Below are 26,970 nucleotides of genomic sequence, written 5' to 3' on the forward strand. Positions count from 1 at the left end.
GCCTGCCTAGTAGCCACTGATTTTGTTGTTTAGTCGTGTCCGACTCTTCGTGACCCCATGGACCAGAGCATGCCAGGCACTCCTGTCTTCCACTGCCTCCTGCAGTTTGGTCAAACTCATGCTGGTAGCTTCAAGAACACTGTCCAACCATCTTATCCTCTGTCGTCCCCTTCTCCTTGTGCCCTCCATCTTTCCCAACATCAGGGTCTTTTCCAGGGAGTCTTCTCTTCTCATGAGGTGGCCAGAGTATTGGAGCCTCAGCTTCAGGATCTGTCCTTCTAGTGAGCGCTCAGGGCTGACTTCCTTAAGAATGGATGCCACTGACAGCCGCCTCTTTTAACCATCCTTTTAAAGCCACCCAAGCTGCTCGCCATCGCTGCCTCCTGGGGGAGCGAGTTTCGAAGATTAATTCGCTGCCACCCCTCACTTTGTCGTTTTTAACAACCCCTGGAGGGCAGCAGCATGATCGCCCGAGCTGCAGTGAACTCTAAAGCCTCCTTTCTCAAACTAGGCACCTGAAGGGCTCCGACGAGCTCCTTTTAAAACTCCAGCGCAAGCAAACAGCTGCTGCTGCTGCTGCCACCGCTTTGGCAACAATTAGGAGGCGAGGGTCCCTTTTGAAACGCCCCCGTCAACAAATCGCGCCTCTGCAGACGAGCGCATGAGCGGCGACGGCGCCCTCTGCCGATCGGCCGCACGCTGACGTAAACCCGAGAGAGAGAGCGCGCCAACGCGATGGGCGCCGCGAGGTGGACAATAAGGCGCGCGGGCGACCGTTGCCGTCACGTGTTCGCCCCAGCGTTCCTTTCTCCGCCCCCGCCCCACCCGCTGTCTTCTCGCTCCCAGGCGACGGAGACGCAGTGCGGCTGAGGGAAGGGAGGGAGGCGCCATGGGAGAAGGCGGCGAGCTGCCGGACTTCGAGGGGCTCGTGCTGGATCTGGGGCAGGAGAAGCAGATGAAGTGAGTCTCCTCCGCCCAGCAGCGCTGCGCAGAGCCCCGCGCAAAAGGGGCGCATTATTACGCCGCGCCTCGTTTCTGACTGGCAGGAGCGCCAGAGTCCGCCCTAATAATAATAATAATAATTAATAATTGTTTGACTGCTTGAAGGAACTACTTTTCTACATGTGCTCTCACACACGGTGTCCCCTTCTGCGCCCTGTATTAATAATTATATTTTAGCTGGAGTGTCGAAGGGCTTCGTTTGTATTCATGGGCCATACCAACAACAGCCCTTCAAAGTAGAACAGTAGGAATGCCTCTATATCGTGAGACAAGAGGGAGACGGAGAGGGAGGGGAATAGTGGCTTCTGCCTCCCCGAAGGACCTGCTGGGTTTACCAAAGAGGAGAGTCTTGAATCCAACACTTCCAAACGGATTGCGTAGCATGCTTGGCCAATTATACAGCTTGGCAAATCTCAGCGGTGACATCAGTTGCACATTTTTAAATTAAATGTTCCATGTTAGAACATGGATGGGTGGTGTCTTTGGCTTCTGCCTACGCAAGAGGCCACACCGCCTGAAATCATGTGGAGGTTAGAGGTGAACTTGGCCGTCAGCTTATTTGTGACTGAAGCTCATTTTTTCATGTAGCTATCACTAACTCTTGTTGGGTGAATTCAGTATGCCAGATGCCATTGTTATCCTATGTATTCTGTGAAACCAAAGTACACTGTACATCACAACACTCAGGTGCCTTTTGGGTTATTTTTGATATGTTATAACCCATGCTAAAGCATTGTTATGGAAGGGTGGGTTATAAATGTTAAATACATGCTGCATTCTAGTTAAGTAGGGTTCCAAGGTGTGGAGACACTGGGAGTGGGATTTGAATGAAGGAAAGGATATGAGAGAAGCAGCTCCATGTGCTTGCAGAAATATACCGTAATGCCACCCCTCCAGAATCATGCATCTAGAATACCGCAACACACACTAGACTGGGCTGACCTTGAATATGGTCGGGAAACTGCAACTAGTTCAAAACGCAGTCACAGGAGTTTTGAATGGTACCTTATGAGGATGTGTTCCTCAGTGTAAAACCCCCCAGTTATCATATACCATATTTTCAGCTCTATTGGACGCACCGGACCATAGGACGCACCGGACCATAGGAGGGGGAGAATAGGAATTTTTTTTCCTCTTGTTCTCCCCCTCAAAAACAAGGTGCGTTCAAGAGCAGGCCTTGCCGCTGCCCCCCCCCCCAGCTTGTGGGGCTGGCGGTGGGGGGAAGCACTGCTTTCCCCCACCGCCAGCCTCAAAGATCCCTGAAGCCTTTGGAGCGCAGCTGCACTCCAAAGGCTTGAGGCTTCGGGGACATCCTTTGTAGCCTCCGCAGGGCGGCAGGGTGCCTTCACCCCGCCGCCCTGCGGAGGCTTTGCACAGCCATCTCAAAGCTGGAACAGCGAGGCGGAGGGCTGCGCAGCTCCCCGTCTCGCTGTTTTGGCTTCGGGGACAGCAGGCTGCTATCCGCAAGCCTTGGGAGCCCAGCGGGAACTCCTGCCAGGCTCCGCAGGCTTGCGGAGAGCTGCCCAAAGCCCGGGGTCACCATGCCTTGCTCCCTGGGCTTTGGGCTGCAGGCAGCTGTTTTGGAGGGGGGAAAGTGCGTCCTATAGAGCGAAAAATACGGTATGTTGCATTCTGTACATGTCTGGCCTGTCAGCCAAATGCAACCCTCTGTATCTGGCCTTTGAACTCTCCCCAAGCCATGACCCCTTTCACCAAGCCGCAGCCCTTATGAGGTCTGCTCTGCATCCTCCTTTAGTGCTGCTGCTCCTGGCTGGAATGTGTCCTAGAACCATGATAATGTCTCTTCCTTGCCTGGATTGGGTGTGAAGGTGTGGGTGTGGGTGAGTGATGTAGAAACCTCTGGTTCTTGTGGGTGGAATGTAGCCTTTTGTACAAAGATAACAGTCCCACTTGTTGTCCATCCACTTTTGCTTCTGAGCCCACCCACCATTGTGTGCATCCCTTGGGCTGAAAAACATTCCCTTCCCCTTGTCTATTAGAAGGTTCTAAATTATGTAACTATTTGTTATTTCCACATCACAGAGAAGTGCTAGAACTCTCAGTATTCGAAATGAAAAATACAGTAGCAGAACTGGAGAAAAGACTTAACAGTGTTGAGGATGAAGGTAAGAGACTAAATTCTAGCCTTCTGCAAATGTAATAAAAAGCCCATGATGTTGTACATCTAATTACAAAGTAAACACAACAAGAGCTTCAGGTATTGATATTAAATTGCCTTTTAAGTGCCAGCTGTGCATGCTGATCAAAGCATACTGTTGCATTTTTCTCACTTCTATGAGTAGCAAGAAGCTGCAGGAACAGCAGTAAGTGGGTTTGGGGTTCTTTTGGAGGAAAAAGCACAGGAGACTTGCAGCATTTTTGTAATATTTCTTTTATGAATATTCAGCAAAAGTGGGGGCAGAGACAGCAGCTCCAAGACAGCAGATACACCAATACACATCAGTTCTCTAGAAAGCCCCTGCATGACAAGGTGCTTCAGGCCCAATACTTAGCACATGTTCACACATACACTCCCTAATTCTGCCTCTTACCTGCAGGTTCCAAAGAAGCTCACAAGTGGTGCTGTTCTCTACTCACTCACGCGCGCACACACACACATACACACACACACACACAAGCTCTGATGATTTTCCCATTGCAAACACTCAAGAAATCTCTATTAGGAAATATCTTAATGGTCCATGGTCAGAGCTGATAGCTACCAGAAAGAGACATCAGCTGGCCCATCTTCCCCCGCAAATGGAATCTGCCAGCCATCTGTAAGAATGAAATTGGATTCAGGTTTCCAATGTGTGGGGACAACAGCTCACTTGCTCTGGTACCAAAACCATTAAGCATCCTCTGCCAATGAACAGTCAACCTGCTCAGATTTTAGCAGGGAAAGAAGTATTTCCCCCTATCAGGTGCTTCATTCCTTCTGCATTTTGCTGCCCTGTGGACTAAGAACCTATGAGATGTTGTTCTAGCATGTTATGGATTTTTGTAGCCTTGTCAGTTTGTGCTGCAGATGAATATTTTAGCAAATTTCTCAGAGTTTAAAACAAACCATTGTTAACCTTAAATGAATCATACTGAATTGCATTTTATTTTTCCTTTAAGACAATGAATGGAAAACCAGATATGAAACCCAAATAGAATTGAACAGACAGTTAGAAAGGCAAATTGGCCTTCTCCAGGGAAAAATGGAGCAGGTTCATGAAAGCCCAACAGGTATGGCTTAAGATTTTTTGTTTGGCATTGACAGCTATTACTCACAAACATTCTCTGTGCTTGCATATTGTTGATCAGAAGGCTCATTGCATTTTTTTCTTATTTGTAGACAGATTGGCATCTGTTCGCTCCTTTGATCAAATGCATGTGGTAAGTATGGTGGCATTTAACTGAACAGATGTCTAGTAGTTTTACTATATTCTACTATATAAGGAAATGTTTTATATTACAGATAGATTGGTAATCTTGAGACACATCTACTCCTCATTCTGCCTTGTAGCATTTCATCGAAGAGTGGTTTGGCTTAAATAATTGCTGGCTTTTACCATTGAATTGTTATGCTTTTTAACCACCCCAGCCTCTTTTGGACTGTTCCCATGATGGCTGTAGGAAAAGCCTGCATGGGTCGGCACCCAGCCTATGGTGAGACTGTCATATGTGATCACTGATCTGTGTACAAATTGGCTTTATAATGCATTGGCAAATGCTGAGAATAAACCCTGTTTCTTAGGACTTCTTCATGCATTGCTGGGTGGTGGGGATATCCTGCTGGCCTATTTGTTTAAGAGACTTCTATACTGTTTTTAGAACAATTGTTTCACAAATTCCCAATACCCTTATCAATAAAATTTGACAATGAAAACCAGCACTGGACAAATGGCCTAATTTCCAACTAACATCTGGCGTCTCACCTTAGTCTCTAAACGTTATTTTAACAAAATCAAAGAAGGAGTCTCCCTAACTTCCTCTAGAATTGAATTTCAGAGGGCAGGGATGCTGCAGAGAAAGTCATGTTTCTTGTGTTCACCATCCTGATAGATTTTGCTGGTGAGCATGTTAAAAGGTCAGATCTTAAGGTGTAGTTAGACTGATGTGGGTGCATGCTGTCCCTAAGATAACCTGGTCCCAAACTATTTGGCTTTAAAGGTCATCATCAGCACCTTGAATACGGCTTGGAAACACACTGGCAACTAGTGCAGCAGATGGAGTATCAGCAAAACATGATCTAATCTCCTCGTCTCAACTAATACATGGCTGCATTCTGTACCAGCTGTAATTTCTGAACCATCTTCAAAGGTAGCCCTGTGTAAAGCAAATCAGAGCAGTCTAGGCTGGAAGTTGCATGATCTGGACTCTCTAGAGCAGGTCACAGCTAGCATGCCAATTGAAGCTGTTTACAAGTGCTCTTGGTGGTAGCAGCTGCCTGGGCTTCCTTGGTGAGAAGCTAACCCTAACTGCTAATGTGATGTGTGTGGGGGTGGGGTGCAGTCTCATTAAGAATCCACTGAATTCTAGTATCCAGAGTAGTCAGTTTTTCCACCCATGACAATCTGGAATAAACTTCAGTGATACAATGACTGCAAAAAGCTATGAACATGCATTAAACTTGGACTCCTGACACATATGCAATCAGGAACTGCTCACCCCTAACCCTAAATTAGAGATTAGAGAAGCCAGGGAAACTCCTCAAATGACCTGTCTGTATTTTTGTAATACTTTAAAATAATATGAGAAAAAATGTTTCTCTCAAAGTTTACAATATTTGCATTTAATACTGGAGGTGTGGGATGAAGTACCGTATTTTTTGCCCCATAGGATGCACCGGCCCATAAGGCGCACCTAGTTTTTTGGGGGGGGAAATAAAGGGGGGGAAATTTGTTTCCCCGGACCCCAGCCCCAGAACAAGCAGCTCTCCGCAAGCCGTGGGAGCCCAGTGCCGGCCCCACAGCTTGCGGAGAGCTGCGCGAACCTTGAAGCCGCCCAGACTCGGCATGCAGGCAACTCTCCGCAAGCCGTGGGAGCCCAGCGCCGGGCTCCCACCACTTGCGGAGAGCTGCGCGAAGCCTGGAGAGTCTGAGAGCGATGGCGAAGTTGCACGCAGCTTCGCCATCGCTCTCGGAGCTTGCGGGCCTGGGGGCGGGGGAAGCCAGAGCTTCCCCTGACCTCAGCTCCCAGAACGGGTCCGAGAGTGATGGCGAGGTTGCACACAGCTTCGCCATCGCTCTTGGAGCTTGCGGGCCTGGGGGCGGGGGAAGCCGGAGCTTCCCCCGACCTCAACCCCCAGAACGGGTCCGAGAGCGATGGCAAGGTTGCACGCAACCTCACCATCGCTCCCAGAGCTTGCCGGGCTGGGGGGGTAGCTTCCTGAAGCCTGGAGAGGGAGAGGGGTCGGTGCGCACCGACCCCTCTCGCTCTCCAGGCTTCAGTGAAAGGCTGCATTCGCCCCATAGGACACACACACATTTCCCCTTCATTTTTGGAGGGCAAAAAGTGCATCCTATAGGGCAAAAAATATGGCATTGTCTTTTGCTTGTTTGCTTGCTTTTGTTTCAAATGCTTTTACTGAAGTCCAAGGTTAACATACCGTAGGCTAAATGGAGACCTGGCAGAACCATTTAGAAAATCCTCTGCTTCTGACTTGGGCAAGGTTAGAAAGGGTGTTCAGAGCTTGGTTAGATAAACTCTCAGACTGTACCACTTCTTAGGCTTGGGAGTGTCACTGGGTTTGGTCCCTGGAGCCTTAAACATCCCATTGCCAAATCTTTTGGACAGTGATTGCTTTGCTCCTTGTCAGCTGCAGATCTTCGACTTAGAACAGATGACATTTTACGCCAATTTAAGATAGTATGGCAACATTATTAGTTAATTTAGAACTCTTAAGGGAGAAGCAATTTTTCCTGAGATTTCTCTAAGATAACTTATTATTAGTTGACCCCTTTCCTAATCAAACTGAAGCCAGCGACCATCGTTTATAACAGGAGAACCAAATTAGAATAGGCTATTCTACCAGAACTTGGCTTTCCCCTATAGCTTTGTTTAGCCTGCAAAGGTTAATATGCTTGAGTTAAAGTAATAAGGTAATAATAAAAAAATAGGTTTTTAGGTATCATGGGGACAGGCATACTGAAATCAAAGTAGAATTTTTAATGGTAATGAAAATGGTTGGATGACAAATGCAGGAGCAAATTGGATTTTCAGTGTGCAATTTCTGCTAAAGGTCACTCTGTTTGAGAGTTGTTTTTCTCTCCGTGCCTTTTACAGTCCATTGTTATCTATGTATAATGGTATTTCTAAGTATATCTTTTGAGCTTGGTTTCTTTCCCAAAATGGTGGTGGAATAGAACCAATGCACATGATTAGATGCAGCAGGATAGAACTGAAAGGTGCAACGTACAAGGAGAATCTGTGTCTTTACATTTCAAGGTAGATATTGAAACTGCTCCCTAAAATCAAGTGGCAGCTCAGCGGCATCCCTGCTGTCAGCTCTGTTTCATTGGCACATTCGTTAGTGCCCCATGTGCTTTATTTTATACTGGCAACAATTATGAAGCAATCAAAATGCAATTCACTGGAAGCATCATGCACTGTAAATTTTGCTTTCTGCAAAATTAGGAAGCCAGCATCCTTTCATCAAAAGAGATTTCAGGGAATGAACAAAAATTTTCTTCAGAATTTTTTTTTTAGCAGAGGTGGCCTTCCTCTGCTTCTGCCATGGTGACAATACCTGCACGGCAGCAACCTAATAGACAGATCCTGATAGGCAAATATACTGGTGAAAATTGCAGGACTTTCATAAGTATGATACATGTAGTTGTGATACCGTCTTAGCAATATTTCTGTTGGGAACAATTGAGGAAGCTGGGATACATGATGTAACTTATAGTGGATACCATTCATTCTGTAACCCTGCATCCATACCAGTTTTCCTATGGGAAGCTACAAAACTTGGGTTTCAAGATTCAGAGACAGTAGTGATTCTGAATTCAAGTTTCTATGTTTGTGCTCGGGTCTTGTTAGCAGGTTTCCCACCTGGTTGGTCTCTGTGAGATCAGAATGCTGGACTAAATGGGCCACTGGCCTCATCCAACAGGGATCTTATATTCTCAAGATGAAGGAGGATGGCTGTGGATAATGATGCCAGCAAGTTGAAGCATAGCGCTGTGGTATTTCTAGCCTTTGCATGTGTGTCATATGTATATGCGGGAGGCAGTAGAGGACAGAGGTGCCTGGCGTTCTCTGGTCCATGGGGTCACAAAGAGTCGGACACGACTAAACGACTAAACAACAACAACAACATATGTATATGCAGAGAGTAGTAGAGGGGCACTAAGACTGCACTCCTAACTTAATTTATCTGGGAGTAGGCTCCACTGAATTGCACCTGAGTAAATGTGGGCATATTTGTGCAGAAAAGGGCAAATAAGAGATCACAAGAGCATGCCAATTTACTTGTAAGGAAATATTCCAGTTTGCTGATATGGATGCCATTTTTTATGAGCAAGTTGACTTACAGGAAAACTCCCACTTGCCAGGAAAAGCATCCTTCTTTTCAGATTCATGAGAGTATTGGCACTACAACTTATTTTGAAATTGAGAATAATTTCCTCACAGCATCACAGCAGACATCACATGACATTTTGGGAATGTCTTTTTACTGGGTAAGACCAGGGATGGACTTTGGCAATCTTTTGTACTATGGAGCTATGTGCAAGGCCAAGATTTAGCGCCCACAAATGGATCTTCTCAATTATGGATCTTCTCAATTTTGTGCCCCCTCAACTTGGCACTGATTTTCCCATGATAAAACTCTGAATTGAAGTCTTAATTAAGGGCATGATGCTCCAATTGGCAATTGCATCAATTGCAGAGTGAAGCAGGCCTTCCTAGTGTGTTCTGGGGTATATCCTAGGAAAAACAACTAGTTAAGAATGGCTGAAGTAATACAATGGTACCTCCGGTTACGAACTTAATCCGTTCCGGAGGTCTGTTTGTAATCCAAAACTTCTCATAACATGAGAAGTTCCTCTTCATCTTGGAGAAGAGTGACTAGTGGGGTGCCCCAGGGTTCTGTCTTGGGCCCGGTCTTATTCAACATCTTTATCAACGACTTGGATGATGGACTCAAGGGCATCCTGATCAAATTTGCAGATGACACCAAACTGGGAGGGGTGGCTAACACCCCAGAGGACAGGATCACACTTCAAAACGACCTTGACAGATTAGAGAACTGGGTCAAAACAAACGATGAATTTTAACAGGGAGAAATGTAAAGTATTGCACTTGGGCAAAAAAAAATGAGAGGCACAAATATAAGATGGGTGACACCTGGCTTGAGAGCAGTACATGTGAAAAGGATCTAGGAGTCTTGGTTGACCACAAACTTGACATGAGCCAACAGTGTGACGCGGCAGCTAAAAAAGCCAATGCAATTCTGGGCTGCATCAATAGGAGTATAGCATCTAGATCAAGGGAAGTAATAGTGCCACTGTATTCTGCTCTGGTCAGACCTCACCTGGAGTACTGTGTCCAGTTCTGGGCACCACAATTCAAGAAGGACACTGACAAACTGGAACGTGTCCAGAGGAGGGCAACCAAAATGGTCAAAGGCCTGGAAACGATGCCTTATGAGGAATGGCTAAAGGAGCTGGGCATGTTTAGCCTGGAGAAGAGGAGGTTAAGGGGTGATATGATAGCCATGTTCAAATATATAAAAGGATGTCACATAGAGGAGGGAGAGAGGTTGTTTTCTGCTGCTCCAGAGAAGCGGACACGGAGCAATGGATCCAAACTACAAGAAAGAAGATTCCACCTAAACATTAGGAAGAACTTCCTGACAGTAAGAGCTGTTCGCCAGTGGAATTTGCTGCCAAGGAGTGTGGTGGAGTCTCCTTCTTTGGAGGTCTTTAAGCAGAGGCTTGACAACCATATGTCAGGAGTGCTCTGATGGTGTTTCCTGCTTGGCAGGGGGTTGGATTCGATGGCCCTTGTGGTCTCTTCCAACTCTATGATTCTATGAGGCGTGCTTTCACTAATGGCGCCTCCCACTGCTGCCGCGCTGCCGGCATGTGATTTCCGCTCGCATCCCGGGGCAAAGTTAGCAACAAGGGGCATCTACTTCCGGGTTAGCGGTGCTCATAACCCGCAGTGTTCGGGTTGGCATGTAACACGAGGTTCCACTGTATAGGTTTATTCAATAAACCTGATTGTAAAATTTAAAATTAGCCACCAGGGGGCAGTTCATATTTAAATATGGTCCAGGCTTTTAGGTCCCTAGTTTCAGAGTCTTTTAGCTCCTGACATAGGTTAGTGAGATATTTTACATATTGATCACAATTCAGGTAATGATAGCTACCTTGCAGTCCCATTGGTTTCAGTGGTTACAGGAGGCTTCAAATTGCTCTAGCATTGGCTGTGTTGTGCCCATTGTATTTGTGTGGTTTATGTTTAATTGAAGAGTAGCCATGTTGTCAGTTTTACCACAAGCACCATCATGCGTACAGTATAAATAATTCCATATAGGTGCAATGGGATTTTTGTTACAGTAGCAAAATAAATAAATTAATTAAAATGCAGCCTCTCTAGTCTTAATTTATTTTCACTAATTGGTTGCAAATCTAAGTGCTGCCATCCATGAGCTTCACAGTTGTGGCTTATAATGTTAAAATATGTCATTAAGCCATCTGATAGAGACCACCTATTGGCTTTTGAAGGAGGGAATGTTGTGCTCTTTCAGATGGGATATTTGCATTTGGTTTCAAATGGCAGGTTGACTAGCTTACAGGGGCTTCACAGTGGTTGTCATTTCCACAATGTGTCAAACAAATACATCACATCTGGGCCTCTACTCAATGGAGAAAGTAAAAGGGAATTGAGATTAAAATAAATGTCACTAGCTCAGCAGTTGATATGCCAAATTTTTGGGGAAACAAATTTGCAGTCCTTTGAGAAGGGGCTTAAAATGCATTTTGAATACTAGGGACTAATTAATTAGAAACGCTGCTTGCATTGCTAATTGTGCAATATGCTATATTATCCAGAATGTGATTACTGTGTATGTTAGTGGCTTTAAAAAACCAGAGGCTGCCTGCAGCCACATAAACAGTTGAATGATGCTTAAACCAGCAATACTGCAGAAGTGGAGAAACAAGAATCTGATGAGGCGATTGTCTCCTGAAACCTGAGACTTTGCAAAATGCCAAAAATAAGATATGAAATCAAGGGAGCAGCCCACCAAATTATGATGCTCCACAGCCTTTTAGTTTGTAATCTTTTGCACACTTACCTAGGATGAATTGATAAATCTTTCAATTTCAGTTTCTCTCAGTGTTCCTTTTTCCAAATCTTAACTTCAGTTCACCCTTTCCATATCACTTTGTGATTTTTTTAAAAAAAACCTGCATGAAGTTTTGTACACATGCCGTGTAATATGCATATTTTGTGAGCAATTTCCCCTCATCTGAAGCACTTTTGTACATTATTTTCATGAATATATGCATTTTTGTGTATACTTTCTCCTTTATACACTTTTTCCTATGTATTTTTTGTTGTTGGAGAACAGCATTGCAAAATTTGGAGAAGTACAAATTTTGAAGGATAGCTTGCTGCATTTTGGTTTGCAAATTGTTTTGGGAAGTGCAAATTAGGTAGGCTTGCACGTTTCTCTCTCCTCCATCCTGCTCTGTCCCTATCTGGGAGTAAGTTCTATTGAACATGGTGGGACTCACTTGGAAGTCAGCATACATGTGATTGTACAGTTACGTATTCCCCACTTCCCTGAGTACCAAGGCATTCCAAGGGCAGCCGTTACTCCAGTTTGGTGTCCTTTGGAGAAAGAGCTCAGTGGAGACTTAAGGCATTTCTGTAATAATTTGAGTTTATTTATAAATATACAAGGTGAACAAAGGCGGAGGCACACAGCCTAGCCCATTTACCAGCAGCAAATTCAACAGTCCTACATCTGCTGGGCAAAGAAGGCAGTTTTGTACCCCTAGAAAGCTTTAGCTTAAAGCTCCTATAGCTCTTTCTTTATCTCAGGAGCAAATTAGCCATGATGTCTGTCACAAAGTTGCTTGCTCTTGGGTAGCTGATTATTACAGAATAAATAGTTGGGTGCAGGGAAGCCGAACTCAAACCACGACTATGATGTTTGAGGAGATGAAAAAAGAGGCTTTAATCCTGCCCACCTCCCAATCAGAATCACCTCCCCATCCATGCCTGATATTTGCAATAGGAGGAAAGCGTTAAATACATTAAGTAAAAAGGCTCCATTTTACTGGTGCATCTTGATGTTTCTCCAATGCAAAAAGAGTATCTCATTGCAGAATGTGATGTTCTTTCATATCTTTACCAATTCATCAACAAAGGAGTAGGCTACTTCAAATGGCAGTTACATTGGCAACATTTTGGATGACAAAATAATATTATTTGTTCTTTGGTTTACTCATCAGCTCTTTTAGTGATTGTTTCTTATCTCTGAAGCAAAATTGGGATACTCACTGGTAAATATTTGTTTAGTTCACAGTTCGCCTTCTCAAAACCCAGGAGAGTTGTATGACAGATGAGGCTTATAGCTCCTGACATGTTGTCATTCTGCCTGCGCTACAAATATTTCTTTTCCCCCTTTGCTTTGGGGAGAAAACACATTTGTTTTAGGAATCCCCCCCACACACACTCAGAATCAAGAATAGAAGGAAATTTCATTCAGCCTACGTTTTAAACTGCAACCTATTTCACAGTTCCCAGATTTATATGCTGTGTGGAGCATGGGTTGACAATCAGATTTTGTTGACAATACACTTCTGTGTATTTAGTGATACAGTTTTGGTGCAAAACTGCATATTTTACATGGAAATGTGTACAGAAATGCATAAATTACATATTTTAAGGAAAAATGTATAGAAAAACATACATTTTTGCATACTTTAGGGGAGATTTCATGCATTAAAAAAATCCACAGGAAATGAGACAGAACAAACTAATGATTGAACACACGCAAAACTGACATGGAACAAACACACATATGAACTGACCAATATTCTCTCCATGACAGTGATCAACTGTTGGTTTATATTACAAAAAAGAAACAATTTTAAAAAACCTAAAATAACAACAAGCAACTTCACAAACTCTATTACAATATTCAAAACTACTGAGTGAAAGGCCTGGGAACAGAAGATAGACTTTGCCTGGTGTCTGAAGTTACCAGAGTAGGAGCCAAATGAGCTTGGAGGGGAAGAAGATTGTACAGGCAGGCTGTCACAGCATAAAATGCCCTTCCTTTCTCTGGACTACTGATGGGGACCCGATGTGGAGGGTCTTCAGATGACCAAAGCAGACAGGCAAGTTGATATGAGAACAGGAGTTCCTAAATGTTAGTTATCCTTTTTCTGCATAGATCCAATTAGCTTGACTTAAATCCACTGCCATTCAGATCTACCATTCAGATCTACTGGTTTTCTAGGCTCTAGTATATCAATGGTGGAGGTTCTTCATTCGAGAGAGAATCATCCATAAATGAAAGATGCATGCATGACTTTGGTGTTTATTCAAGAAGAAAAAGTAGTTTTTCATCTTTCCATGCTGTGTGTTACTTCCTCTAGAGAAGATTAAAGTTAACAGTCAGCTACCCAGCTATGGGAGAATTCGTCTTGCAGTCTGTGGCTCTGGTGTCAGTTTTTGACTTCAAAACCAGCAGGGGATTTATTGTAATATGTCAGCATTTTTTTAATAACATGCCACTTTTGTTCACTTCTCTGTAAACTGTGCTCTCTGGGTTTTTTTTAACATAAAAAGAATACTTCTCTCAGCAAGCTAAAAAATGGACAGCTCTGTTGTGGAACTAGTGTGATGTATTTTTTAATGATCATATCCAAATAGCACCAAATATGCTGTTTACCTTCTCCCTGCTTCTTGCAGTAGTCCCATCACAGTGAAAAATTTTCAGTGCAATCTGATGCATGCTTACTCAGAAGTAAGTCCCACTTTGTACAATGGGCCTTACTCTTTGGCTAGTAAGAGTGCAGTCCTAAACACATTTACATAAAGTAAGTCCCACTGAACGTAATGGAGCTTCCTTCTAAGAGATCTGTATAGGAGAGCATTGTCGGGATGCATTTTGCATAAGCTGATTCCAACCTGTTTCCACGGTGATAATGGAGTGGCCATATTGCTTTATAATCTGGACCTTTATGACACACAAACATCTTCCTCTTCCAGATAGGTAGCCGTGTTGGTCTGCCATAGTCAAAACAAAAAAATTCCTTCCAGTAGCACCTTAAAGACCAACTAAGTTAGTTCTTGGTATGAGCTTTCGTGTGCATGCACACTTCTTCAGATACACTGAAACAGAAGTTTCCAGACCCTTCCATATAATGAGAAGGTGGGGAGGGGTATTACTCAGAAGGGTGGTGGGAATGGGTGATTGGCAGATAGCTGTGATGACAGCTATCACCTTCTCACCCCTTGCTTTTTCCTGTAAGACCTATTGCAGTCGTTAAGAGTCGTCAACAGGCTCATCACAGCTATCTGCCAATCACCCATTCCCACCACCCTTCTGAGTAATACCCCTCCCCACCTTCTCACTATATAGAAGGGTCTGGTGAAGTCTGTTTCAGTGTATCTGAAGAAGTGTGCATGCAAGAACTAACTTAGTTGGTCTTTAAGGTGCTACTGGAAGGAATTTTTTTATCTTCCTCTTCATTTTAAATGTTGAGATTGGAGGTTACACAGGAGGCTTTCTTGTGAAGAACTTTCAGAGCAGTATCTTTCATAGTGCTTTGCGTAAGATTTTTCAGGCACAAGCTGCCTTTGCATAGGCTTGACTGAAATGGTTTGCAGGTCAAATGGAGAAGGCTGATGGGCCTAATTAGAACCATGGGCCAGAGATTCACCACCTTGGTTGGCACTGAGTGGCAGGAGCTCTCCAGGGTTTTAGAAAGCAGTCTTTCCCAACCCTACCTGGACATGTAATGGCAATCCATGATTTTCTACAGTGAATGAGCTGGGGCAAGCTTCTGGTTCACATACACTTTCCTCTCCTCTTTCATGACTGCAAGGTGGAGCTCAAAAGTTTTTTTCTTCCAGTTTTAAGCCCAGTAAGGTTCTGATGATGTCTGAACTTGCAAGTTTTGGAGCTTGCCTTGTTTTCAAACTATAGTTTAAACTAACTGTAATTCTATCACATTGGACATCGCAGGGAACCGTGGTTGTTTTAAAATCAAGTGAAGGTTTCCACTCTTCTCCTCCGGTGGACAAGAGAGGAAGAGGAAATGCATAAGCTGAAGGCTTCTTACAACTTGTTCAAGTAGCAGGAGTCCATAGTTTCCCATTGTGTCTGAACTGGACCAGCGCCTAAGACTTTTGAAGGAGGGGGAGAACTGACACAGAATTATGTAAATGGTACTGAAAACGATGCTGCCAAATCAGCAAGAAGCTTGTAAAGGAAAATAGGTCTGTGCAACTGAACCATGATCTTTCCTACCCACGGCATTTACCTAAACTGGAGTTACAGAAAACACAATTTGCTCAGTTGGGGGAGGACAAGAATCAAAGTGAGCTGCAAGCATCTCATTAAGACATCGAAACTTTACAGTGCAGAACTGATAGCAACATATGGCCTGTTTTTTCTTGTCTTCATCTTTTTGGGCAAGTCAGCAGGAGACTAATAAACAGCAGGAAGAACAGTGACCGCAATTGCTAAGCGTTAAAAGTGCACATCCATAAATTCAGGATAGTAGAAATTGTCATCTTCTTTTTTCAGTTAGTGAAATAACAAGAAACTATGTATAAATCTGTTGATTTTATTCTATTTTATTTTGTACCTAATGGCAGGATTCTTTAAATCAGTTTCTTAAACAACTGGGAGAAGAGAAGAAAAGTCTGCAGAACCAACTGAAAGATTACGAGCTTCGATTGGAACAAGAAACAAAGGTTTGTATTTTGCCATAACCAGCACCACAAATACTTTAGAAGTTTTTATTTGTTGTCCAATATGTTGTTGTTTACAACACTGATGAAAAGAATACGAGAATGAATATATAAATAAATCCTGAGTTATGCTTTTCTTTAATCTTTTGTATGTTCTTCTGTTGTAACTACTTATCTGTTTTTTTGGAATTTAGGCTTACCATAAAGCTAATGATGAACGCCGTGCATACTTAGCCGTGATTTCACAAGTAAGTCCAAAAATCTCTGTAGCCTGATGAGAAAACATTTTATCCTAAGCTGATCATTACTCTTTTCGCGCTGGACTTTTCTTCTCTATTTTAAGCTGATTTGCCTCCAAGCCAGAAAACTCTGCAAAGCTAAGTCTGACTCAGCTGGAATGCTAGAAAGGGATGTTAATCACTCTTGCCATCTTTTTGCCCATGTCAAATTAAATGGTTGAATCTGTGCTTCCACCCTTGACAGCCAATTGACTACTTTGTTCCACCACCAGCAGCCTCATTTCTATACTGCATTAAGTTTTACTGCTGGCAGACAGGTTCTCTACATATTACTTCTTTCTCCCCCAGCTGCAATTCTATTAAAGATAAGCCTTTGTACCACTTTGATATCATCATAAGGTGGAAGATCTTCAGTTACATATTTTCCTTTTCTACATCAGTCCTGACTAGATCTTTGCCTTTGAGTAACCAGTGGCTTTTGTTGGCTCATTACTTGAGTTTAATTAAATTGAGTTTGAAATGCAAAGACTTCCAGTCCTTTACAAAATATTCCAAAGACTTGACTGTTTGGAAGGAGGAAAGATGATCAAGTATCCCATTTTTAAATACATTTTATCCTGTCTGCTAAGCCTGACAACTACAATTACTTGGGGGCCTGCCAGTCTCCGGTCTAAAAAAAAGTTACTGAATATGTTACTCTGTTAAAATAATATGTCTGTTATGCTGCCTTAATTTTCCTCAAAGTAGCTTACAAAACAAATCCATACAAAAACATAGCGGACTAACAATCCTAACTATGTCTACTCACAGGTCAGTCCTGTTGTATTCATTGGGGCTTAGTCTCAGGTGAGTGGAGTTCAGATTGCAGCCTGATTTGTCCCATTCATTTCAATTGGTTTCAAGTTCAGCCATTGTATTATAGGTTGGATTCAGACTCAGTGGCATAATAAAACAACTGCAAAACATAAAACTGCAAAAGTCAGCATTATAAGAACAGCACTTGAAAGCAGTAATATATCTGAAATACCACAAGAACCCAGGAGGACAGGATGGTCTTCTCCTGATGCCTCAAATATAGCTATGGGGGTACCAAGTGAGGATGTCTAGTGAAGGAGTTTCATAGTTTGGGTGCTACCAGAAAAGACTCTCTTGCCAATATGTTAGCTTCCAAAACCACAAGTAGGAAAAGGATCTGTGGAGACATGAAAGTGGGAAGCTGTCATATACTGTACCAAGTCAGACCATTATTCCATCTGGCAGTGGTTATCCAGAACTTCAGGCAGACCTACCTGCAGATGCTTTGGATTAGGCCTGGGGCCTTCTGCATGCAAAGCAGATGCTCTACACAGCCCTTCCCCAATCGATGATGATTTTAATTGGCAGGCAAATTCATATTGGAGAAGATGACCCTTATATAATGTGGCTCATTCAGGATCAAAAACAGCACTTTGAATTGGGGCTGGAAATGGACATCACAGGCAACCTGATGAACTTCAGTATTATTTTAATGAACTTTTCAGAAGGAAGCTGTTGTAGTTCAAGCATTTACATGAGCACCCTGCTTCGGCATCAAGCTGCCTTCAAATACATTTCCCTTTGCCAGCCCTGTTGGTGTGCCTTCCCTGGTTCAGGCTGCTAAATAGATTTAACATTTATTTATTTATTTAAATTATTATATATAGACTGCTTTTTAAACAAAATATTTCCAATTATATGTGAACATGCCTGTGAACACCCAGCTGAGTGACTCAGAATGGAGCATACTCTTGTTTCTTTCACATATGGCACATATTACATATATACATTCATAGTGTGCGCACACAAAAATGAAGCCTGTATTCTGCAATCCTAGATTCATATTGCGACTGCTATTGGAAGTGTCATCTTTCCCCAACCCATTTGAGGAGGATTTGGTAGCCCCATAACCCAATATTTGGTTCAGCATGCCACATGGATTGATGTGCTGCATTTTGACTTTTAGGTGCAAAGTATCACATTTTTTAGACTCCTTTAGTAATCAAGAGTGACTTGGATTATATACGACAAATTCCAGCTCTCTTAGTAGCCTTGAATTACTATAAGCATTTTGGAGGTACACCCAGAGTTCCTTGTCTTTCAGGAGCAATGGATAAATCATAAATTTTTGGAAGTTACTGTAGCTTGGGAAGTACCTTAGCAATATTCCCTGGCATGAAGTCAAGTCAGCAAGCCTGATGATGATGATGATGTATATATAGTTTGGAAAAGAGTCTCCTTATATTGTTTGAAGAAAATTATTCCTTAAATAGTATTCAAAGTAGTAGCTTGGCATGATGCTTTGCCTCTGCTACAAACAAACAACTGTCGCTCAGTTCATTGTGTATCAGTGCAGAGAAAAGGGAGGGCTGCAATTAGCCATGTTTCCATGTATTTAAGCAGCAAGCAAATGGTTCACTCTCTGTAATTATCTGTGTCTTCTGGAATGAGGTGCCATTGCTAAAGAACAATTTGCCTTGTTTGGCTAGAAAATAATGATTCATTTTTGTTTTATAACACATACACCGTTTAAGGAGAATGGAGAGAAAGAAAGGAAGGGAACAAATAGGAGGTATGTGTTCACTCATGGGCACCTAGCTCCCTATTCAGCAAAACTTAGGTTAACCATCTTTGGAAACTGTTGCTGCAATCCAGAAAAAGTCAGGCATCCCCTATGTCCTTTTGAAAGTCAGTAAGATTTCCCTTTGAATTTTTCCATGTTTTAGATGGAAGGAGCAACGTATAGAGCTCTAGTAGTATTTGCTGTAGCCTCTGAGATCTAAATAGAGTTTGTAGATTTCATTGCTAAAGGACAGTTTGGAAATTATACAATTACTAAAAAAGCATGTAAACTAGAAAGCAGATGTTTTAAAACAACACAAGCATATCCTCCCCTTTCCAACACCATAATGACTAAAATCATGTTATGATTTTAAATAGTAGTCTTTATTTGGGATCACCAATAAAAGCACACTTGTGCACAAGTCTCTTAAGATTCAGATTGTAATAGATTTGTCAATGAAACAATCCTGTGCCATTGGCTAAGCAGTCCACTAGCAGGAGCTGTCAGTTGTTATTGGCATTATAAGCATATGCATAAGACTGAAGTTTCAAGCAGCTGATTTCATTCATTGTTTGATAAACAATAGTATTTATATAGCACTTTCTTACGTTTTCTGCATGCACTGTCTCAGGGCTACTTCAGACATAATACCCAGCGTTGAGAATGGCCTTTCCAACTGAGGAGCCCTGGACTTGCATGCTCCCTCTTTATCTTATATATTCTATTTATCACATTGATGCTGATCTGGACAAGCGTACTGACAAGGCAGCTATGACAATGGCTCACCTCTCCAAAAGGCTATGGGAGTATGTGGTGCTAACGTCCAGTACCATAAAGCAATGTTGGGCACAGTTGCTTTATGGAAGTGAGTCATGGGCAACTGCAGCCACCAGGAGCGACACCTCAACGCCTCCACATGCGCTGTGTCAGGAATCACATCATAGACAGAGTCTCAAACAAAGATGTGCTCTCCCAAGCCCATATTCCGGGCATGTTTGTACTCCTGTCTCAATGATGTCCATGGGATCCTGCCATCTTCCATTCTGTGGACTTGCTTGGTCATGTCCACAGAATAGAAGATGGCAGGATCCCATGGGCTTGCTATATGGAGAGCTGGTTTACAGCACCGGGTCATTGGCAAACCAACTGTGCTACAGAGATGTCTGCAGAGCAGGAGAACACAAGCCTACTCCATCTTCCATGTAACAGGCCTTTAGATATTTGAAGATGACTATCCTCTCAATCTCCTCTTTTCCAGGCTAAACATACCCAACTCCCTCAACCGTTCCACAAAAGTCTTGTCTCCAGACCACTCTAACCACTACAGTGGTACCTTGGGTTACATACGCTTCAGGTTACAGACTCCGCTAACCCAGAAATATTACCTCGGGTTAAGAACTTTGCTTCAGGATGAGAACAGAAATGGTGCTCCAACGGAGTGGCAGCAGCAGGAGGCCCCATTAACTAAAGTGGTGCTTCAGGTTAAGAACAGTTTCAGGTTAAGAACGAACCTCCAGAACGAATTAAGTACTTAACCCAAGGTACCACTGTACACCATACTGGCAATTCCCTCACTCCTGTTCTGGTTTGAAGCAAGCAGTAGTTTGCTGTGTTATCAGAACTGACAAAAACGGCTTGTGCTTATGCTTGCCCTGCAAACCAGGATTGAAATTATGGTTTCTAGGAAGATGTGGTTATGTCCTTACGTACTCATTTTTACTGTACCAAATAATGATGGTATTTTGTCTTAACCAGGTGTCATAAAAAACTGAACATAGCATGCAACATGCACGCAACTATGTGTTAACAGATCTCTGCCAAATATGTCTGTAACATTTCCAGCTTGCATGTAAACTCAGGAATGAACATGTATTTACTTCTGCAGATTTCAGGATCACTGAAACCCTCAGAGAGGCAGAAAATGGATGCAGTAGAAATGAAGAGGGAAGACCAGCTTATGCGGTAAATAATATATATATTTTTAACCCAGCCTGTGTTTTTAAGGAACTTGGGACAGCCTATGTTGAGATCTACCATTTTATTAACACAACATTGTCCTGGTTTGCATCATGTGGTAAGCCAAATTATAGCTTACCCAAACCGTGTGAACGTGCTGGTTCCCGGTGTTGAGCTTGCAGCCACTTTGCTCTTCCTCAGTCTTTTTTATTTATTCATATGCCACACTGAACTAAGCCAAGGTTTAGTATGCCCTCTGAACCAGGGCTTGTGGTAAAGCTCTCTCTTTGTTAACCATGTGCTGAAGCCAGGTTGGTGACGGCTGGCTTATTCCAGTGTAAAAAACGTAACACATCACTTACGGCTTATCCACACTTCCTCTGCTTTTCCCTGGGGAAAACTGCATTTTAGTGCTCAGTCAGAGCAAATGGTATTTTGGGTTGTCTCTGGACTGACGTTTGCCCTGATTTAGCACTGAAGTGCAGTTTTTTTCCTGGGAAAGGAGCAGGGCAAGGGGAAATCTGCTTGGATGCATGTTTTCTAGGCTTGGAACAAGCAGGAGTGTGGATGAGCCCTTAATGTTTATGACAGGAGTTGAACTACAACTCCCATCACTCCTAGCAAGCATGACCAGGGATGATGGATGATGTTCAGCAATACTTGGAGGGTTGAGTGTTTTCTACTCCTTGTTTATGAAATGTAAGTGAAAACTAAAGCCAGAAGTCTTCTTGGGCTTGCTGGTTTGGTTGTACAACTCTTTGGATTCTAGCACATATTTTTATTTTAAATATTAAGGGAAACGGTCAGTTATCCTACTTATCCCAACCTCTTCCTGTCCAGTTTCACCCAACTGAAAAATCTGAGCAACAATTTCTACTTGATATTTAATATTTTATAGATGGTGCAGTTCTCGTTTATATAATAACAGTGATAATTTTAACATGGCATTATGCCATAGCCTAATTGCTTCAGGTAGATTTGTAAAAGTCAAACTCAGTCTTTTAATTATACAGGTGCCGCAAAAAGCTTTCCATGTTATTAAATGTTCATAATGAACAGAGAGATCCAAGCCATTTTGAGGGGACCCTGGAAAACTGTTCTGCTGTGTGGGGCTTGTGTGCCAAGTCTGAATTTAGAACAAATAATTGTAGCAGTAACAATTGACTATAGAACCTAGAATAAAGTATCCCATTATGAAAACCAGATCCTGCTGTCTCATTTTTATAATCTTTGTAGTTTGGCAGTCCACAGATTAAGGCCTTATTAACTGCCTTGTCTTTTTTATTAAATATATCAGTTGCATAAAACAATAATAGGAAGGGATTAGTGCAGGTGACATCTTCTGATTATTCAGTGAAAATCAATATTTCATCCCTTAATAACTTAGATCAGTGGTGGCCAACATGGTGCCTTTCAGATCTTGTAGACTACTGCTTCCAGCATCCCTGGCCATTGGCCATGCACGCTGGGGCTGATGGGAGTCGAAAACATCAGCCAGACACTACATGGTCACCCCCGGGCTTTGATGAACAATTCATTGTCTGGAAAACCATCTTGAATATGGTCTCTGATCCTATCAGTACAAGCAGCAGTGGTGTGTGAGCAGGGTGGAGCAGCCATTGTGCACTCCCCACAACTGTGCTGCCACTCACCAAGACAGGGATGGTGTGGGGCAAGGTGGGCAAAGTCAAGAGAGCTTTGGCTTGATGGCGGCAGCTTCACTGGTGCTGTTGCCACTCCCCTCCTATATATGGCACTGCTGAGTACAACTAACGATAATCTCAATGCTGGACACCTTCATACAAGAAAATGCTCTGTTGCCAGTGTCCCAAGAGTTACTTAGTGCTGTCTCTTAGTGCAGACCCAGGTCATCCAGCCTGAGCTTCCATAGCTGCCGCCTGCCATGAACCACCATTGGCAGGATTGGCACCAACAACAGCAGATAGGTTCTATGCTTATGATAATATTTTATTTTCTTGTTAATTGTGTTGTTATAAAGATAGGTTTTATATTTGACTGCCTTTAGTAACATTTTCTTTTGATATGTTGAAGGCAATTTTGTTTCGGTTAACTTTGCTGTGTTAAATGTTCTGTAGTTTACCTCCTTTGTAATGTTTTATTTTGAAATCTTTAAGATATTTTAGTTTTCTGGTAATTATGTTGCTTTGAATGTATACTTTATATTTGCCTTTCTTCAGTAATATTTTATTCTGGATGGTTTTGTTTGATGTTTTAATATAATGTAAACAGACATTTTCTAGAAAAATATAAAGCAGTGTAGAAATGAAATTAATAATACTTAATACAGAATTGGGGCTTTTTTCTTGAAACAGGAAATCAGCAGTCCAAACCACATATTCCTTGTGAAGTTTTTCTTGGTTCTAGAACAGGCATGTACAACTCCCAAGAGACTGCAGTCTACTCCCATACTCCCACTAAAAAAAACTGGCAGCGATCTACCCATTGAATTGACCAAAGTTGTTGAGCTTTTGCGGGGGAGGAAGACCCAAAGATGTTGAGTGATTGACCAGTAGATTGCGATCAGCCAGTTGGACATGCCTGTTCTAGAGGAAGTGGCCATAGTCCCACTGTTCAAAAAGCACAAGTCAAAAGCTCATTTAGGCTAGCTGGACTCATTGCATGGTTCTTTAGATTCTGACCTACCTTACAACTCTATTAACCATTCACGTTTATTAATGGTTGGGGTTTTTTTTAGCTCTGCAGTAATTAAATAACTGGGTAACAATCTCACATAAAGCATGTTTAATTTCTCTTTCTGTGTGAATTTAATGGCAGCTGCCATAATTCTGTTAGTTTTCCAGTCCTTTGCTTTCATGGACAAATTCACATAATTAGATCCATGTAGAATCTCTCTTTTTTGAGACAACACATGGTGTTGGGGCACCAGGCATGTGTGGTGGTATAGTCACTATACTATAGTGCATGTGAACATTTTTTTAAAAAAATATCTGCACCCCAGGGACTGACCTGAAAACTTCCTCAGGGTGTGGAAGACAGTTATTTGAAGTGTTTTAGGAAGTGATAGCGCTCTTCAGGCAAACTTCTGAATCTGCTGTTAGAACAGTAAGGGGTATTTTAAGTGATAAGGAAAGTTCCATATAACATAGAGACCTTGATGATGCTTATGAGCACCATGCACAGGCCAATCAGAGTCAGCTTCCTGACTGTAGGAGGAAGATTTCCTGAATGATTCACTTTTAAAGAGCAGCTTATACAATCTGTCTCCCACACAGTTCATTCGGAATAAATGCCACCTCTTGCTTTTCTATTTGTGGTCGCTAACACAGATTAGAATCCCAATAATGAAAAGGGGATTGGGTGGGGGGAGGAATCCATCTTTTCATTGTTCTTTAACTACCCCGACACCAAACTTTTATCTCCAATTTACTAAAACCACATTTTTCTATTGTGTCAGTGTCAGCCAAAAGTGAGTCAGCTTTAGGAAAAGAGTTTAAAATTCCCATGTAAGATGGCTTTTAGTTTAATCTGATATATCAACTAAAACGGGAATCAAACTGTGCTAGTTCATCGATTTAAAAAGCATGCCATGTGATGGAAAACCCACAAGTGATTTTCACTCATTACACTGAAAACTATTAGTCAAAATGTCAAGGGCATAACTCTTGCGGCCATTTTTTATCATGATAACGTAGGAGTTACCACCGCAGTCTGCCTGTATTTCCTGTGGCACCCACGAAAGGTCTCAGTTAAATATCTGCTCAAACATCTACAGTGCATGAGAGACTTTGCTCTTCCTGCTTCATTTTTGTTTGCACTGGCTCAGCCTCTTTCCTGCAGCAGCCATTTTGTGTTACACCACATCCCCACAACAACTAGTTTGTCACCAGCACCCACTGACCCTGAAAAGTTGAGGACCCCTGAGATAACCTGTATTCATTGCCTTTCTACCAACTTTAGAGAAAGACAGATAGCAGGAGTCTTTCTTTCTCTTACTCCTTCTGTCTTACTCCAAAGTATGGCATGGAGGTAGGAATAAGACCCCCTCTACTGTCTGAATTAATTTTATTAGTACACTTGTGTCTTTCCCCAAGGAGCTTAGAGTAGCATACATGACCCCTCATCTTACCTTATGGGTTTTTGTGTGAAGAAAAGCTAGACTGAGAAGACTGCAACTTATCTGTTGTATGACAGAGGGCATGGGGTCAGTCTTTTGCTTTTGGAATGGCGACCCTTCCCAAGTTATCTGAAATGTATGGAGAACTCTGGGTCTCTTGTGCTGTGCTGAATGACAGAATTAAATGTAAGGTCAATCATTTCTCTTTCTCACTACAAATCTGACCCAGATTCTGTCAGGTGGGTGCCTTTCTCTACAATGTAAACTGTGAACACCCAACTTCAGAGCAGTGCTTTTCAATGGAAAGTAATGCAGAATGCTGATGGGTCCATCTTTATGTTTATGTTGGCTGCATCTGGGAAGATAATAGAATATGTCTAGCCAGCTTCCTTAATTGTATATGTAAGGGCACAGAACTGAACACTGATTCTAGGGAGGATAGTTCCTGCAGAGAACTCTTAATTGGACACACAGAAAACAATTTCCATCTCTTACAAAGAAATAATTGATACCAGTTATTCCCAGCTTGAATCATTTCTAGGTTTTGTTCAAATGTTCAGCATCCTATTGATTATCATATAAATTGTATCATTCCGAAACCATGGACTGGGAATAATTATTGTTAAAGTGTTCTTATTAGTCTCCAAGAACATCCGATTTGGTATACGTATTTATTAACCCTATTTTTTAAGCTTGGCAGCCTACTTACTCTTCAAAATCTAGGCAACCATATTTTTTATAATAGCAGTGACAGCAGTGTCTAGTAGTAGTAGTAAGGATTGCCAAACAATTTCAGTTTCTGCAGCTACATGAGCAAGTTTAATTGTGCTTTCTGAATTCTGTTTGTCCTTCTTTATGTTTCAGAGGAAAGTGCAATATTCCAAGAAATCAACGAATATTGGACCCAAAGAAAGGACCAATTAAAAAGACTGCAGGAGTCAAGCATCTTCCAAAACTGAAACTCTGATTTCTTATTTCTGGGTCTTTTAGTGATTTGTTCTTCCTTTCCCCCAATAGGAATTGTAGTGAAGTGCAAAGTATTATTTTGATACAGATTATATTAAAAGTAACCCTCGTCTTCCTAATCACGTTTAGGAGCAAAGCAAGCCTGATTGACTCTAGTAGATTTGCATATAAGGAAATGTCTGCACCACCTGTTTGGTGCATGACATATTAATCAATGTAATGAAAAACCTGGTGAAGTCTGCAGCTTGATGTGGGATCTCTTCCTCATTGTCCTTCACTTCCAGGGGTGGTTCCAGATATGTGTAATTTAGCAGCACTTAATTGTTGCTCTTCCACTTCAAGGTGAATAAGCAATGTATCATGTCAGGTGGGTGAGCATGGTTTCCACAAAATGACCTCAGTGGCCAAATGGGGAGGCTTGGCAGGCCAGAAGGTCCCACCCCTGCTCTAGTACAAGTGTATGATTCTATAGCATGTGCAATGAAGGTGCAAAGCACAGAACAGCTTGACTGCAGGCAGAAGTTTAAAGGCCTCAGTTTACCTCCAGCCCTCACAGGAGCAAGCTGCTCCCAACAAATTCTCCTTGATGCTGCAACAACCAGCCTTTCTTTCTCACATGGGTTCCTCCTTGGGATCAGAACAGGACAAAGCTTTAATCAGGAAAACAGAGGAGAAGGATGATTTGCTCACAACAGCATGCACCTAAAATATAGCCTATGATTAAAATACTGATAACTTTCCCGCAATTTGGAACAAGCATTGCAGAATGGCCTCTAGCATTGTTTTGCTGCCACCACTCAGGTGTAACGGATGACGGCTGTGAAGATAATCTTTCTTCTGAATAGCATCCTGCTGAGGTTTCCCAGCTGGTTCGGAGACTAATAAGAATGGTGACTCATCTGTTCTGTGCAGTGACAATTTTGCTCTATTCTTTCCTCAGCCTCGTCAGACCCATTGGTCCATCTAGCTCGGCATTTTCTATTCTAGCAGCAGCTCTTGCCAGAATTTCAGGCAAGGCTCTTTTCCAGCTTTAACTCAAGATACCAGGAATTGAACCTGCAACTTCCTGCATGCAGAGCATGTGTTCTTTCCACTGAGTTACAGCTGATAGATGGTGTGAAGATAAATTCATGTGCTTTAGATCCTTGCCCATCGTGGCTGTGAAGCCCAACCAAGAGGAGCTTGTTATAATGCCT

General features: G+C 42.5%; 1 protein-coding gene across 3 annotated transcripts; it reads left to right on the forward strand.

Moving 5' to 3' along the window:
• Positions 1-755: 755 nt before the first annotated feature.
• Positions 756-26,017, forward strand: LOC309368982 (coiled-coil domain-containing protein 169-like). Of its 3 annotated transcripts, none has more exons than XM_081909455.1 (9): positions 756-960; positions 3,046-3,128; positions 4,123-4,233; positions 4,343-4,383; positions 15,844-15,942; positions 16,134-16,187; positions 20,642-20,718; positions 22,574-22,658; positions 25,673-26,017. In XM_081909455.1, exons 1-8 carry the CDS (start codon positions 890-892, stop codon positions 22,617-22,619), a joined length of 582 nt encoding a protein of 193 aa, XP_081765581.1. In that variant the 5' UTR covers positions 756-889; the 3' UTR covers positions 22,620-22,658; positions 25,673-26,017. The 3 variants fall into 3 exon arrangements, 2 of the variants coding, with proteins under 2 accessions (XP_081765581.1, XP_081765580.1); XR_014167978.1 differs by having other exon boundaries at positions 757-960; positions 22,569-22,658; XM_081909454.1 differs by lacking the exon at positions 22,574-22,658 and having other exon boundaries at positions 758-960.
• The last annotated feature ends 953 nt before the right edge of the window (positions 26,018-26,970 follow it).

This window comes from Podarcis melisellensis (genome assembly GCF_964234715.1).
Source record: "Podarcis melisellensis genome assembly, chromosome: 4".
NCBI classification, from domain to species: Eukaryota; Metazoa; Chordata; class Lepidosauria; order Squamata; family Lacertidae; genus Podarcis; species Podarcis melisellensis.

Excerpts from the sequence above, each read along its gene's own strand:
- LOC309368982 (XM_081909454.1), top strand. The coding sequence starts at position 890 with ATGGGAGAAGGCGGCGAGCTGCCGGACTTCGAGGGGCTCGTGCTGGAT. Across the intron at positions 961-3,045 it reads GGGCAGGAGAAGCAGATGAA|AGAAGTGCTAGAACTCTCAG; the intron begins GTGAGTCTCCTC and ends TCCACATCACAG. Across the intron at positions 4,384-15,843 it reads CCTTTGATCAAATGCATGTG|GATTCTTTAAATCAGTTTCT; the intron begins GTAAGTATGGTG and ends ACCTAATGGCAG.